We start from the raw sequence: 15,413 nt of genomic DNA on the forward strand, positions 1-15,413 counted from the left end.
AAACATTTTATTATAGAATTTTTTTGAGTTACTTTATAATTACTTCAATAATAAATAAATATATTACATGCACAGAACAGTTACAAAATAAGATTATTGACGATTTCCACCAAAAAAAAATTGAAATTAAGTTCTTTCCAGTGAAACATTCAAGTAATACAAAATGAAGATACACAACTCTCTCATATAACTAATCAGTCAAAAATAAGAATATTTTGCGTAGATCCTCCATATACATCTTCACTTATTACTTGATTATTTCTTTCTCGTTATGGATTTTGTGGGTTTAAGGCATACAGTTCTTGGTCCATATTGATGATGCTGGGATATAAAAAGTAACTCGGTGTGATTTGAAATGGCAGACTGCTTGTGGACCAATCTGGAAACTTTATTTCCTTCCTACTGGCTGCATAATCAGCCTGACTGGCTGAAGTGCCTTTGGGTAAAGAAAGGTCTCCTAATCCTACTAATTACAAATAAATCATACTGCTAGTTATCAAGTTGAATTGTGAGTTGTGCAGATAGAAGAATGTTTTCCTTGTCATTAATTGTTTCTTCTTGCGTAGATTTTGGCTTGACTGCTACTGGATCTATGCTGTGCTTGTAAGGAACCATTTCTTTGATTAACTATATACTCTGTATTTATATGGTTTATAGATCTGTTCAGGAATTTTGTTTCCTATTTGATGGCTGTACAAAAAGGTGAAGTGTAAAAGTGAAATTTTCTTTCAATGCAATTAGTGTTTAGGGGCTTATTAAGTGATCCTCCAGAACACAACATATTAACATACCTATTTATCAGTAAACATAACAAAATTATTTCATTAAAAATATGTGAATTAATTGGAAATTTGTAATACCAAATTAATGTATAGCTGTGCAAATGCCTTTTTATATATGTAAGATGTTTTGTGTGAGGAATGAAATGAGAAAAGGCTTTTGGGCTTTGGGGTCATACAAGTCAGGAACTTGGAATATTTGCAACAGCTGCTTAAAAGTTGATTTCTGATTGGTTGTTGAAAATACACAGGTTGCCATAGCACGTATGCAATAGCCATAAGCAATCTTGATATACTCACCTTACATATATATAAAAATGAATGTTTGTTTGTTTGTCCCCTATGCGTTCCTATACCATTCATCTGATTGCAATGAAACTTTGGTGAGTTGTGCGCACGCCAGCAAAGGTTTCTGAATTAGTTTGGACCTACTAGGTGGCACTGGGGTTGAAATATTTAAAAAAAATGTATTTATGGTCCAATTTGGCTCATATTCAGAATATATATTAGTTATGTGAAAATAAATATTTTTAGAAAAAATGGACCTGCTAGATGACGCTGGGGTTGAGATGTTTGGAAAAATTGTATTTATGGTCCAATTTGGCTCATATTCAGAATATATATTAATTACATGAAAATAAATATTTTTGTGAAAAATTGAAATAGGAAGAAAGAGAAAAGGGAAAAAAGGCAAAGGTTAAATTTTGTGAAGTTCCTTAATGCTCAGTTTTTTAATGTTTTGTCAAACTTTCATTTGTGTTCATTTAATCTACATATATAATCAAATCTAGCAATGGTGAAGAATTGCCAAGTCAGCTAGTATTTTATAAATTATGTTAACTCTTGAAAGGTTTAACTCGTCATTAGCATTCTGCCAACTCTGAGATGTCTGATGCGATTCATTTTTTCAAGCAAACGATATAGTCCCACCAAAATCCACCAATGATTATCATATTTATGATTGTAAATAGTGATAGCACTGTGAGAGATTGATCTAAGAGAGTAATAGAAATGATTACCAGGAGAAGGAAAGTGCAATATTAAAATTGACTACAGCTATCATGTGTAAAAATGTTTATCTCCTGAGAAAGGTTGCTGAAGAGGGCCTTTGCTCAAACTTTGAATTGTATAGGTATGTATCACACTTGGTCAATTCATGTTAAAGGTTCTGGGACCTAGAGCATTCTTGATGTGATTTTAAGGGAGGATACTAATGAACCAATTTTGATATTATTTCTTGTCCATTGACTACATAATAAGATTAATGGCTGAATTACTTAACAGATAAAGAGAGGTCTTTTAATCACTTTTACTTAAAAATAATTACAACTGTTATTTTAATTATAGAGTTAGTTTCAAAATTTTACACTAGAAATGTTTTTAGAGTTCAAGAAATAATGTAGTAAAAGAATAATTAATTCAGTTGCATTTCCAGTTGCTGCAATTTAAATTAACAAAGTACCTACAGGTAAACAATTTGTATAAATTTTCATAGAATATTCATTAAATGGTATTTACCATTTACTAGAGGAATGTATGATACTTGCTGTTGAATCAGATCTCGTCTTTCTAGCACAAATCTTATTGGAGGCTGTAAAATAATAAAAGAAAAAAAAATATAAAGGTAATTCTTGATTTTAAATAATCATCAACAGAGGAATCAGTAAGAGTAAATATAAATAACAATAATATAGAAATGAATTGTTAATCATGGCAAAAGCTCATAATTTCTTTTACAATCTACAAAATTACACATAATTAATACATAGTATAAATTTTGAAGGTTTACTCAAGATAGACTGAAAACTTGTAATGTTTTTCTAGTTCATATGTTTTTCTAGTGTATGCAGTAGAATAATAAGTAAAGTAATTATATTTTATTAAAAGATGTTCTAATAAGTGTGACATATTTTTTAAAAGTTTTTATGTCCACATACTCAAAAATTTATGAAAATACTGTTGCTTAACAAAACTAAGTAATATTCAGTTCAATGAAATTATATTTTAAATCTGTATTTTCACTGAAAAATGTATTAAACAATATACTTTAACTATATCTACAATAAAATTGTAAATCTCTAATGTATCCCTACGACATAATTGTTTTTATATAAACTTCTGCATGCACATACATTTTTACTTGCTTTTATGCTGCTTTCTGTGTTTGAAAATTACATTAAAGAATTTGCTGTGCATGTGTAAAATTAGCAGACTTTCATTTAGTTCACAATTTCATTTCAAATCATCAAAAGGGACTTGACCATCTCCTGCTTGCTGTGCAATAAATCTTATCCTATAAGCCTAACTTATAAGCCTATAAACAAACTTTTCCCTATCTCAATTTGGAATGTATTGTGACTTGTATTTTTCCTATTTTCAGGGTTTCAATAATAATTCTTAATAATCTTGGTGGCTCATTTATGTAAAAATTAATAAACTCATTGATAAATATAATGTAGATTCGGTACTCTTGGGAATGGATTTAACAGTCCTTCTATGAGTAGTTAAAAGGGAAGACTAATCTCTACTTTTTTTCAGATGCGGTCACAGCTATTTTCATACCTGAATTCTCTGTACTGTAACAATTGAATAACATAATACATGGGAACTATGAGATCCTTTTAGGGTTTAAAAAGGAAACCAAAGATATGCTTTTAAAGAATGTTTTGAGTTGTCTGGGTTTAATTCCAAATTTCTATCACAACAGATATATAAGAAAATGGAGATTAGGGTTTACAAGATTTTATTCCTGTTTAACCATCATAGGGGTGATCAGAGCTGGATTTACGTTTTGTGCCCACAGGCCTAGGCAAAATTGCTGCCAGCCCTACGTCCCTCCCACCTATCCCGCCCATCCCCCTTACCTATCCATCTCCTGAATCCAATTTTTTACCAACACTATTCCAACTATCCTACTAAATGAGCTTCAAAAATCATAAAAGTTTTTATCATTTTCTTTCAAAATTTTAAAACAACATAGACAAGTTACACACTGATACATCCTACTGTATACTTGTACTTACTACAGACTTTACTATCATAATTACAAAGATGAAAATCCACCATTCAAACATGGTGTATAAGGTATTAACAACAATTTTCAAGTATAATATAGAGGTTACAGTGCCCAAATAGCTGACTTACGTATGAAATTTAAAAAAAAGTGAAACTGAAGTACATCAAAACTGCTTACGTCTTGCTTTGATATGATTAATAACGTAATGAAATCATTTCATTGTCAAGTTTTTTCCGATTGCTAAAACAGCTAGATGAACCAACCCTCTTCTACGAAAGAGTAGATCTCAAATAATTTTTTGATTCTTGATAGTGTGGAAAATGGTCTTTTAACAGCAAAGTTTGTTGCTGGTGTACATAAATACACTTTAAGACAAATACTTATGTTAGGAAATAAGTCCTGATGATTTTTTGATATTAGAAATTTGTTAAGTTGCAATAGTGACATTTCTTCAGCATTGGAATTATATAATTTGTTTTGAGTTAAAAGGCCTTTTAAATGAATACACTCAACAACAAATGAAGATTCTTCAATGTCAATTGCATAAAATTTCTCCAACAAGATGCTGCTTTGGTAATTTACTTGGCATTCAAGCTGCATTGATTTGTTAAGAAGGAGAATCTGCTGAGAAACTCAGTACAGACAGTGATTCTTTAGTTCAAGTCTGAAAGAAGTTTAAGGATCATGTCAAAGCTTTCTTGAAACCTGTGGTTTCTATTTTATCTTTCCCCTCCTCCCATAGTTCAAATGAGTTGGATTCATCAAAGAACTTCTCTCTTTTTCTTGATCTTTTAGATCTATCTTCTACACATTCACTATTGAATTCAGCTTAAGAACAGTTTGGACAGTCTTTAGCTTTTTTTCACCAGCCATCTTATGGCTGGTAAAAAAAGATCTGTTAAACAGACCTTTCAGTTTGTCCACAAATGCAATCAAAGATTTGTACAGCATCACAACTGCGGCTACATTCATATGGCATGATTGTATTTTTTTTGTTAACAGAGTTAAATTTATTGAGAATGTCACCCCCATAAGAGTGCCTTAAATAAAGTTTCAATGCAAACAAGTTTCCTTAAAAGTCCTTTGGCTTTGTTCTTTGTTTTTTCATTTTCATCATGGCTGGTAGTCATGCTTTTGGGAGCCTTTGCAATTGCCTCAAAATCTCTAGTTTAAGCCTTTTGCATGCCTCTTCCTTGGCCATCATCTTGTTATGCTCAGTGATTTTATGGAGGATTCTTACCACCAGACTTGAAAAATGATTCTAGTACATTTTATTGATGGGTTGATGAAGAAAAAAAATTAAGCACAGCACATAAAATATCAATGATTTGCTTTTTTTAGTCAAGTTTGTAATCCAAATTAGACCTCAGTCATATTTGAAGTGTTATTGAACAATTGTCAACAGCAATTCTGAATGTATAAGCCATAAGCCTTAAAAATTTCAAAAACTGAATCAGCAAGTTCTTCTCCTGTATAGTCTTGGTTTTTAAAAAATCTACAAAGCATTCTTCAGGATATCCAGACTCATACTTGTCATTATGTGTAACATCAGGCATTGATTATTGAAAAGTATTTTCAGCTTTTCACTTCTTTTAAGATATTTTCTATTACACTTCTACCCATTATCTAAATCAACTCATCACAGATTATAGATGAAAGGTAAGAAAGATGATTTACCTTGACCAGGGTTTCCATGCATATCAATGTGACCTTTTAAAAAAGGGTCAAATTCTGCTTTTAGTTCTACACACATCATAAAGTTTCCATTATTAGTAGAACCAAACAGTTCAGCTTCTTCTCTAAAGGCAAGGCCAAGTGATGCTAGCTTCTTTATCACGGCAACCACACTTTGAAGCACGCCCTCCAGTATTTTACTTCTTCTTCAGTTTGAGTTTGTAACTGGTTATCAATCTTCCCCATTTCAGCTGCTCTCCATTTGTAGGTTAATATACTATCGAGGTGAGCATGTGAGTTTTCATGTTCTTTAGCACGCTATTAACCATGTTTCCAATCACTAAATCCACTGTCACTGATTTGTCTTGAAGTTAGATAAAACAGTTTGCAGGGGCCATAAAACAAAGACCCCTGGCTGAGGGAATAATTCCTATTCACTAGATCTCCATTAGCAAGTTTTCTGTCAAACAAGGCTTTGTTCAAGAATCTGTTTTTATTGGGGTATACTCTTTTGGAGTGTTCAAAGTCACCATCTTTACTTTCATTGAAACCATTTTTAACAAAATAGTCTCTTGCAATGTCTAATTTTTCGCAATATGGTCATTACTTGGCTTCAAGTTACCTGGTAATATTAGTAATAGGAGTATCAGGTTTTAAAAGGACGTCTTCGTTTTCTTCAGAGTCGGATGCAATCTTATTTGGACCTCCACTTGGCTTGGATGACAATGATACGAGATTAGGTTGATCATTAACTCGGACCTTTTGTTCAGCTGTAGGCATAACTGAATCAACAAAAGTTGTTTCATCATCGACCCTTGAACTTTGTGAAGGTGTTGTATCAGATTGGGAAAAAATTTCCCCTGTACTATGATGAATTTTTTTGTAAATTATCTAATTTTACACTATTACTTATTATTTCATTTACTTTAATTTTCCTCTCGTCTGCAACTTTTTAGTATTTTGGACTGGTAAGCCTTTTGCATCAATCCATTTTTTTGGTTAAAACAATATAACCAAACTTAACTTTAAACCAAAAGTATACTAAATGAACTCAGTACTTACAAAGTAAATGCACTAGAAATATACTAGGAATACGATTTGAACTGAAGCAAGTTACATTTAAAAAAAATATTTTAAACATTTTACAGACAACAAAAATTTTCACTGAAACTGCAAAATAGTAGGAAAATCATAATGGCGCAACAATGACAAGACACGAGACACCTGACTGAAACCTTCAACAAACAACAGAATTGAGCACTGGGCACTTGCTACAGCCAGCAGTAAATATTCTGGTTGGTTGAGATACTCAGCTTGTCAAGTGTAAGTGATGAGGATTGAAGTGGTGGCCTGGGCAGGTGCAAGCCCTCACGCATCCGAGGCAGCATCACCCTCTGTGTATGGTGTTGCGCTGCCCACATTGTGCATCGCCTGCTGCCACCCTCTCCAACAGATGTTCCTATAGCCAATCGTACACTTAACGGCAAAAGACAACATCTTTACTGGCAAAAGACAATGTTGTGCTATGATTGAACTATCACAATTATCATGCTTTAGAATACTTTTGACTGGTTGACTGTCTGAAAAATGCCCGTTCTACTCTTCTTCCCAGCACGTATCATTATCTAATACATTGGTGGTCCAAAGACATAGCCCAAAAATGTAAGGAGTGCCTTGCGGCTAGGAGGTCGCACAACAAACATGCATCCACGCACTTAAACAACTGCACATGGAACGCTACAGGACCTCTATGAGTGAGCTTAATAAGCTTATTCAGGCTTTGAAAAGGGCTTCCTGGAATCAGTTCATCGCTGAAATAGATACAGACCTATGGGGGAGACCATTCCAGACCGTTGTTAAAAGGGTATTGAGAGCTAGAGTCCCTTTGACCCTGAATTTGATGAGGTCCAGAATATAATAGACGGACTGTTCCCTCGCGGGGATGGAACTTTGGAGGAGGTGGAAGAAGATGTGAATCACGGAAGAGGAGTTACTGACTGCAGTTATACCAATTCCACTGGATAAGGCGCCGGGACCAGATCTACTGCCAACCCGGGCAGTTAAAGTAGAGGCCGAGGCCAATCCTGGTGCCTTTTTGAGGGTGTACAATAATTGTTTAGTAGGAGTGTACTTCCAGATATGGAGGCGGCAGACTGGTACTGGTCCCTAACCAGGGAGGGATCCTCTTGTAGACCTCTGGTAATGATTGACACAATATACAAGGTATTCGAATGTATACTGCAACAGAGGTTGTCTAGAGCTATAGAGGAAGCAGGAGGGCTTTCGATCAAACAATTTGGATTTTGTTGGCCTAAGATGCGGTGGCGAAGGTTGTGAGGATGGCCAGAAGAATAACTCGTGAGAAGAAGTTATGTGTGCTCGTAGCGTTGAATGTCCAAAACGCTTTTAATTGTGTGACCCACGGCACCATCGGGACTGCGCTGTTGAACAGGAGAGTTGAAGGATAATACCTATACCTTTGAAGGATAATCCTTTTTTATCTCAATGGCCGCAAACTCGTCTGCAAGGCGACGGACGGATCGCTTGAACGGCGTATTGATAGGGGAGTACCACAAGGGTCGGTCCTTGGTCTGACCTTTTGAAATATTGTCTACGACAGTGCATTCCGGGTTTCATTACCGCGGAAGTCATGACTGTAGTTTATGCAAACGACCTTGCCTTTGTGGTTGAGGCGACCACACTGAGGAAGTCCGTTGCCCGAATATAGTAGTCCTATGCCGCGATTAGGGATTGAATGACAGAAGCAAGGCTAACCATGGCCCCAGACATGACTGAGGTCGTTGTTATAACAACTACCAAGAGAAGACCAACTTTGAAAATGGTCCTTGAGGGTCAGATGGTAGTTTCGAAGGCTGCCATCAAGTATCTAGATGTACGGGTGGATGTGAGGTTACGCTTTGGCACTCATATTATTGAGACATGCCAAAAGGCAGAAAAGGTGAGGCGGCTAATAGCTTGTTTGCTACCGAATAACGGGGTACCCAACCAGCAGAGGAGGATGCTGCTGTCTGGCGTCGTGTCCTCTGTGCTACCATACGGTGCCGAAGTCTGGGAAGGAGTTACCAAATATGGTAAATACAGGGGTACTGTCGAAGCGATACAAAGAAGGAGCTGTTTCCGAATCACAGCAGCGTACCACACGGTTTCCCGCGAGGCTGCGGACTTCTTAGCGGGAATATTATCGGTAGATTCTTCATAGGAGGAGGATGTAAGAAAAAGGTGCTCTAACACCCGCTGATAAAAGGAGATTGGCCAGTTCCATCATGGAAGATATGAGAAGCGAATGGCAGAGGCGGTAGGATCATAGTGAATGACGTCGATAAACGTACCGCATTATCAGAGACTGGAAAGTTGGTGCGAGCGTACCCATGGCTCACTGGATTACTATCTTACATGGTTTCTAGCGGGCCATGGGTGGTAAAGAGAGTACCTTTGTAGGTTTGAACTGATAACTTCCCATGTTGTCCGGTTTGTGAGTGTGGCTGAGACAGCATACCATGTTTTTTTCAGCTGTCCCAGTTTCGAGGATCGTAGGAGGGAAGCATTGCGTGCAATAAGCAGAAGGAATATGTTTTCACCTGAGGAAGTGCAACGGATCATGCTTGAGAGTGTAAGAAATTGGACGGCCGTAGCAATGTTGGCCAGGAAAGTAATGCAGGAGCTGTATGCCTGGGAGGAGTCCCGCAGGGGCAAGCAAAGAAGGGGTCGCCGGAAGGCGTTTGGGAGGACAGGCTCTCTGCTGAATGCCTAGGGGGTCCCCCGTATGTGTGGGAGTCACCTGAGCGTGTGTAGTTTGTGGTTGCCGTTACGTTATGTTGCGTGTGTGGTGTGCTTTTGCCTTATGTGATCTTCTCTGTGTGTGTGACTTTCTGCATGGTGTTTGATTGTGTGTGTGTGTGTGGGTACCCCCTTCCTAATAAAATGCACACCAGCTGTACCAGGAAGGGGGTAGCCAGGGGTGGACGTTTAGTTGGAAGTGCGCAGGAATACATACGCACCTAATATCATCTTGCAGAACCTGTTAGCCAGTCCGACACTGCTTTGGGGCCCATAAATGCGGTTCCTCCACCTCTTAGAAAAAAAAACTACTTTGAAAAAAGGACATGTTTTCCATATTTTATTTTGTCAGTAGTAAGCATGTAAAAGTTTTTTTAAACTCACATTTTTACCCAAATTTGCACCCTGGGCCCATCCATAAATCCAACCCTGGGGATAATATAAAGGAGGTTTTATGATATTGTGTATAAAAAAAGTGAATTTTACTGAGAAAATATTCCTTACAAATTTCAGTTTCATTTTAACTGGTGCAACACACTAATTTTGAAAAATCAGTTCTTTTTCATGTACCTAGGGATGAGTAAAATAATCCCTTCTTAGCAGTAGCTTATTACCTAAGATAACCTCTGACCCTTTTCAATCCACATTTAATTTAATTCATTATGAATTGTTAATCAAAATAACCTTTCCTTACTTTTTTTTAGACACCTACTTGGGTATAACTATACAAAGTTTCAGATTTCTATCTATCCACAAAATAGTAAAATTAGAAATGATTAAATCAGGGAAGATTTCAGTTTATTTATTTATAGATTTTTCTGATGAAAACATTTTTGTTTTATATTTTATTATGAATTCAGTTGGAGTACAAATAAGGATTTGTTTTACACATTTTATTTTTAACGTAATTGATTACTTTTCAACGTAGTATCAGTACATTTACATTTACATTTGGGAAATACATGATTTATTCCATAATTACTGACCTCTCGATTACTATCAAAACTGGTTAAAATTAATTTATATAACACTGGTATACAAAATTTGATTAATTTTTTTTTCCCAGAAGGAAGAATGTGAATCTAATAACATTTTTTGTGCTAAATTCAAATATTGTTTCAGAATTAGTCTATCTCTTAAGGATTTTTAGAGACAACTATTTTAATTTTACAACATTATGTATTTAAAATGCATTCTTAGTATAATATAACCTTACCTAAAAAGTAGTAATGTCTGATTTTCTATGATATTTTGCATCATGAACATCTCTCTTTAAGGTCTAACAATAGTCAGCTAGCATGCTCGGACTCCAGGATATTGGCTTGAAGGGTCCATGGCAGCCAGCCCTGGCCAGGTCTCAACTCCGTTGGCCTCACAGATGTTGTTACACAAGAGTGTGAGAGGACAGGTGTCATGTTCTCTTTTGACGCCATACAGTGGTGCATGTACTGGTGGTCGCCTCAGCTAAATATACTCTGATGGAGATGTTTGGTACTACGTTGGCCTTCCAAAGAGCTGCTGTTTGGTGCGGAGTTCCACAGGGTTCTGTTGTTGGCTGTTTCCTGTGGAACCTTGTGTACGATGGGATACTAAGATTACAGTACCCTGCAGGGGTTTCGTACGTTGCCTTTGCTGATGACTTTGCGCTTGTTGTCGTTTCCAAGACGGGGGCGGACGTCATGCTGCGAGCCAACCGGTCGATCGACCTCGTTGACGCCTGGATCTCTAAGCAGGGTCTGCGCCTGGCCCCTCAACAACCCAAGGCGGTGATATTGGCTGCAGAAGGTATCTCGCACCGATCCGCTTCATCGTTAAGGAACATGTCATCATCCCGGACGCCGAAACGAAATACCTGGGCATCTGGTTGGACCGGCGGCGCTCTTTCTCCGCGCATGTCTGCCAGGTTGCGCAGCGGACTGAGAGTACTGTTCTGAGTCTGAGCAGACCATTTGGCAATGTCGCAGGCCACAGATCCTTTAAGCGTAGGATATTCTCCCATGTCGTGTCCTCTACTCTATTGTATGAAATACCGGTATGGTGCGATGCCTTAATACAGCGAGAAATCGGCGCCTGATAGAGAGTGTGCAGAGGCGGATGGCGTTAAGGATCTGCGCTGCGTACAGGACCGTCTCCGCTGAAGCGGCCTTCCTTGTCGCTGGGACGCCACCTGTGCGGGTTGCTAGCGCAGATGAAATGTGAAATATACGCAGGGACAGATAGGCAGGCTGCATATTATGTTCTATTGGAGAGGTGGCAGGCACGATGGAACACCGCTACGACGGGTACTTGAACTCGACGATTGATTCCGGAAGTGGGCCCTTGGATCACCAGGAGGTTTGGCGAGCTCAACTACGAACTCACGCAGTTTTTGATGTGCCATGGCTGCTTCCGACAATACTTGTTTCACTGCAGGGGAGCGGACGACAGCTTGTGCCCATACTGCGGGGAGCTGGATGATTCAGAGCATGTCGCGTTCCATTGCCGTAGATAGCAGGATATGCGGAGGGACTACGCTCAGTTCGGCCTCTTGACGCCTGAGAACAACATCATTTTGAGGATGCTAGGGGATAAGCGGACATGGAACGTCATCTCCCGCCTTGTGGACAAAATTATCCGTCGCAAGACGTCGGAGGTGTAGGTTGGTGGACCGCACGTACGGGAAGCCCTCATTTATGGGTTGTTGTTCATTCGGTAATGAGGCGTGCAGGACTCCTTAAGGTCTGCGCTTACCCGGCCCTTCTGCGGGCCCATTACTGTGTCCTGTGATGACAGCAGCATGTTTCGGGTAATGCCTTCATTGCGGGTACCGGGGCATGTCGTTTTACAGGGAGGTTTTTTACTGAGTCCCCGCTTGGTGAGTTTCTGGCGGGAAATCTCACACACCCATTGTATGGGCTGCTGGGCGTCTGACAGCAGTTTTTTCCTCCTCCCGCAGAAAGAAAATAAAAAAAAACAAAACAAAACAAAGGTCAGTTAATTAAAAGAAATGTTTTCTTTTAATTTCTGAAAAGTGGGTTCAGTGATATTTAACAAATCTATATATGAGTTTTTACAAGATGTGAATCTAGTCTATATTCTAATCTACCAATTCTTAAGAGAGTTACATTAATTTAACCATAACTATCAAAATACATTTTAATTCAATAAAAAGTAACAGCATGTTAAACTGGATTAAAGTTAGCTGAACCTTGGGACATTACAAAACAGCTGTTAAATAATTATTCTATTCATCCCCCACCAGTAGAATATTCCTATGTTTTGAAATCTCTGTTAATTTTAAGTTGATCATCATTATTGTCTCTGAAATTTTAAGAAAAGGTAATACACAGACAACTTTCATTACTGTTCTGACTTAATTTAAAATCACTTCTAATTCTATAATATATTAAAAATTTTATGTTTTTCACATTTAAATCTGAATCAGAAATATATGCAATTCAATTTATGCACAATTTTTTTTAATTCAACTATCAGGTATAGAAAAAATTACAAAAAAAATTTGTAATTACTGATTTAATTTTTAATAATACTGCTATTAGAATAAATTAGTTGTTATACTTACTTCTAATAAACGTAATAGGAATTCCTTAAAATCTCCTGTAGCATATTCAACTATTGTTGATTCAAGTGTTTCATTGAATACTGCATAATTGAAAAAAAAAAAATGAAATTTATTAGAATACATACTCTTTTTAATTTAATTTACACTTGTTTCATTGTATTAAAATTGTAATTAATATATTTTATTTCTTTCTATTAGTGATCACTACCACAATTTTAGTAAAAATTAAAAATACACCTTTACTAGCACGTTAACTATATTCTTTTCACTCCATAAGTGAGGTAGCTAAGTTTCTTTAGTCAAAGTCTATAAAGAACAGATATGATTCTTTCTACCATGATAAATCCTGTAGTTGTAATTAACTAGTAAATCCTAGCCTGGTGAATCTAGGATTTAGTGTAAATATGTGTTAATTGTTACTTTGTTTGTAAAGGAAGCATGTTTAATGTAACATTTTTGCAGTACATTAATTTATCACTTTACATTATCTGCCACAATTTTTGTTATGACTAATATATCTGAGAAACTAATCTACTAGTAGAGGATACTAATGTATCTGAAGAACTGAATTGGAACTAATCTGCGTTGCTTTCTCTAAAAGTAATGATGTTAAATATACAGTCAATTTCTATAGAGAAAACAGTGAAGGTTCATTTTTTTAGCTGAATATCACCTGGTACACAGTAGAGTCAGCATAGTGGTATGCAACAGTGTGTCAGCATGTTGCCACCTTCATTTCAATCAAGGAGGAAACAGGAAACCACTTCATTTTGCATTCTCCTTAGTGAGCTTGGCATGGAATGCTTGTTATCCTTGAAAATGGCTATGGCATTTTGGGAGTGACTTTTTCTCATTTCAGGTTCCTGATAATCAACCCACCGGGTTGGTCTAGTGGTTAACGCGTATTCCCAAATCAGCTGATTTGGAAGTCGAGAGTTACAGCGTTCAAGTCCTAGTAAAGCCAGATATTTTTACATGGATTTGAATACTAGATCGTGGATACTGGTGTTCTTTGGTGGTTGGGTTTCAATTAAACACACATCTAAGGAATGGTCGAACTGAAAATGTACAAGACTACACTTCATTTACACTCATACATATCATCCTCATTCATCCTCTGAAGAATTATCTAAACGGTAGTTACTGGAGGCTAAACAGGAAAAAAGAGAGGTACCTGAGAGCCCACCGAGCTGGTCTAGCAGTTAACTCATTATCGCAACAGCTAATTTTGAAGTTGAGAATTTTAAGGTTCAAATCCTAGTAAAGACAGTTACTTTTATATGAACTTGAATACTAGATCATGGATACCGGTGTTCTTTGCTGGTGGGTTTCAATTAACCACACATTTCAGGGACAGTCAACCTGAGACCGTACAAGACTACACTTCATTTACATTCTTACATATCATCCTCTGAAGTAATACCTTGCGGTAGTTGCAGACGCTCAACAGAAAAAGAGAGAGGTACCCAACAATCAATATAGATATGGCACGTGTAAACTAGAATGAACAGTCATATCATGGCGGTTGATTATCATAAAAAGTAGGTATATAAAAATAATAAATTCACAATAAAAATTTTAGAAGCATTACTATTACATAATACAGAGATGTTATTTATCTCCTATTACCTGTTATGATAATATTTTTTTTACTTTTTAAAGTATGTAGTTCTGTAACCTTCTTTAATCTTAAACAGATCGTTTTTACCTTCCCAAAAATAGTAATAATAGTGATTTCTTTTATTATTAATTCATTATTATGATTGTAGGTAATGGTTTCATGATATACAATTTTTTTTAAATATTTATGTAAATAATAACTTTGAAAAAATAGAAATACATTAAAATTTATTCAATAGCAGCATGTTTCATGATGAACCATGATTATGCTTTTAAATTATTAAATATTGGGCATTTACTTTCAAATTAATGGAACTTTTTCTTCTTAAGCTTATTGTAACTAATTATAACACTTATTCAACAGTGCATCTGGTAGCACTGTTGTTAATGGTGCCTGTATTAAAATATTATGAAACCTCCTCAAGATATATATATTCAAATAATTCATCAATATATTGACCACTGTACTAATTACATTTTAAAAATACCTCCAAACACAGTAACACAAAAATCTAAAAAAAACTAATACCAATAGTAGACTTTTGCCTCTTCAGTCGATACAAAATTTTATAATTGCATCAACTAATAACAAAAAAAAAAAAAAAAAAAACAGGAACAGGTTCTTTACCGACTTTTGTTTAGATAAAATTTATATAAATTTTGGTTTACAAGACCGATATTTTTTTTAAACTTCCTTAAACTTTATTTTTATTACTACTTATGATATCTATTTAATGTTTTGGTTATTTTTTTTTTAGATTAATTATACTTTTGTTTATTCACAACAACCTTGTTCCTGGTTTTTAGGGGTTTTTTCAAGTTGAGATTTTTTGAAATGCAACAAGAAAATAATACAGAAATTAGTAATAGTTTTTTCTTACAATACAATTACACAAATAAAATAATGGAAAAGATTACTAATGTTTATGATAAAAATAAATGTAATATGCGTATAAACCAAATA

At 36.0% G+C, this 15,413-nt stretch overlaps 1 protein-coding gene across 1 annotated transcript in view; it reads right to left on the bottom strand.

Annotated features, from left to right (window-relative positions):
* The window catches only part of LOC142324021 (annexin A13-like), a 52,994-nt gene that overhangs the window by 24,475 nt on the left and 13,106 nt on the right, over nt 1–15,413 (bottom strand). The window contains exons 4-5 of the mRNA XM_075364587.1: nt 12,830–12,909; nt 2,298–2,370 (exon numbers count right to left, since the gene is read on the bottom strand). Of these exons, the coding sequence (XP_075220702.1) occupies nt 2,298–2,370; nt 12,830–12,909 (153 nt within the window). The remainder of the gene's footprint in view (nt 1–2,297; nt 2,371–12,829; nt 12,910–15,413) is intronic.

The sequence above is a fragment of the Lycorma delicatula genome, chromosome 4 (assembly GCF_047948215.1).
Source record: "Lycorma delicatula isolate Av1 chromosome 4, ASM4794821v1, whole genome shotgun sequence".
In the NCBI taxonomy this organism is placed as follows: Eukaryota; Metazoa; Arthropoda; class Insecta; order Hemiptera; family Fulgoridae; genus Lycorma; species Lycorma delicatula.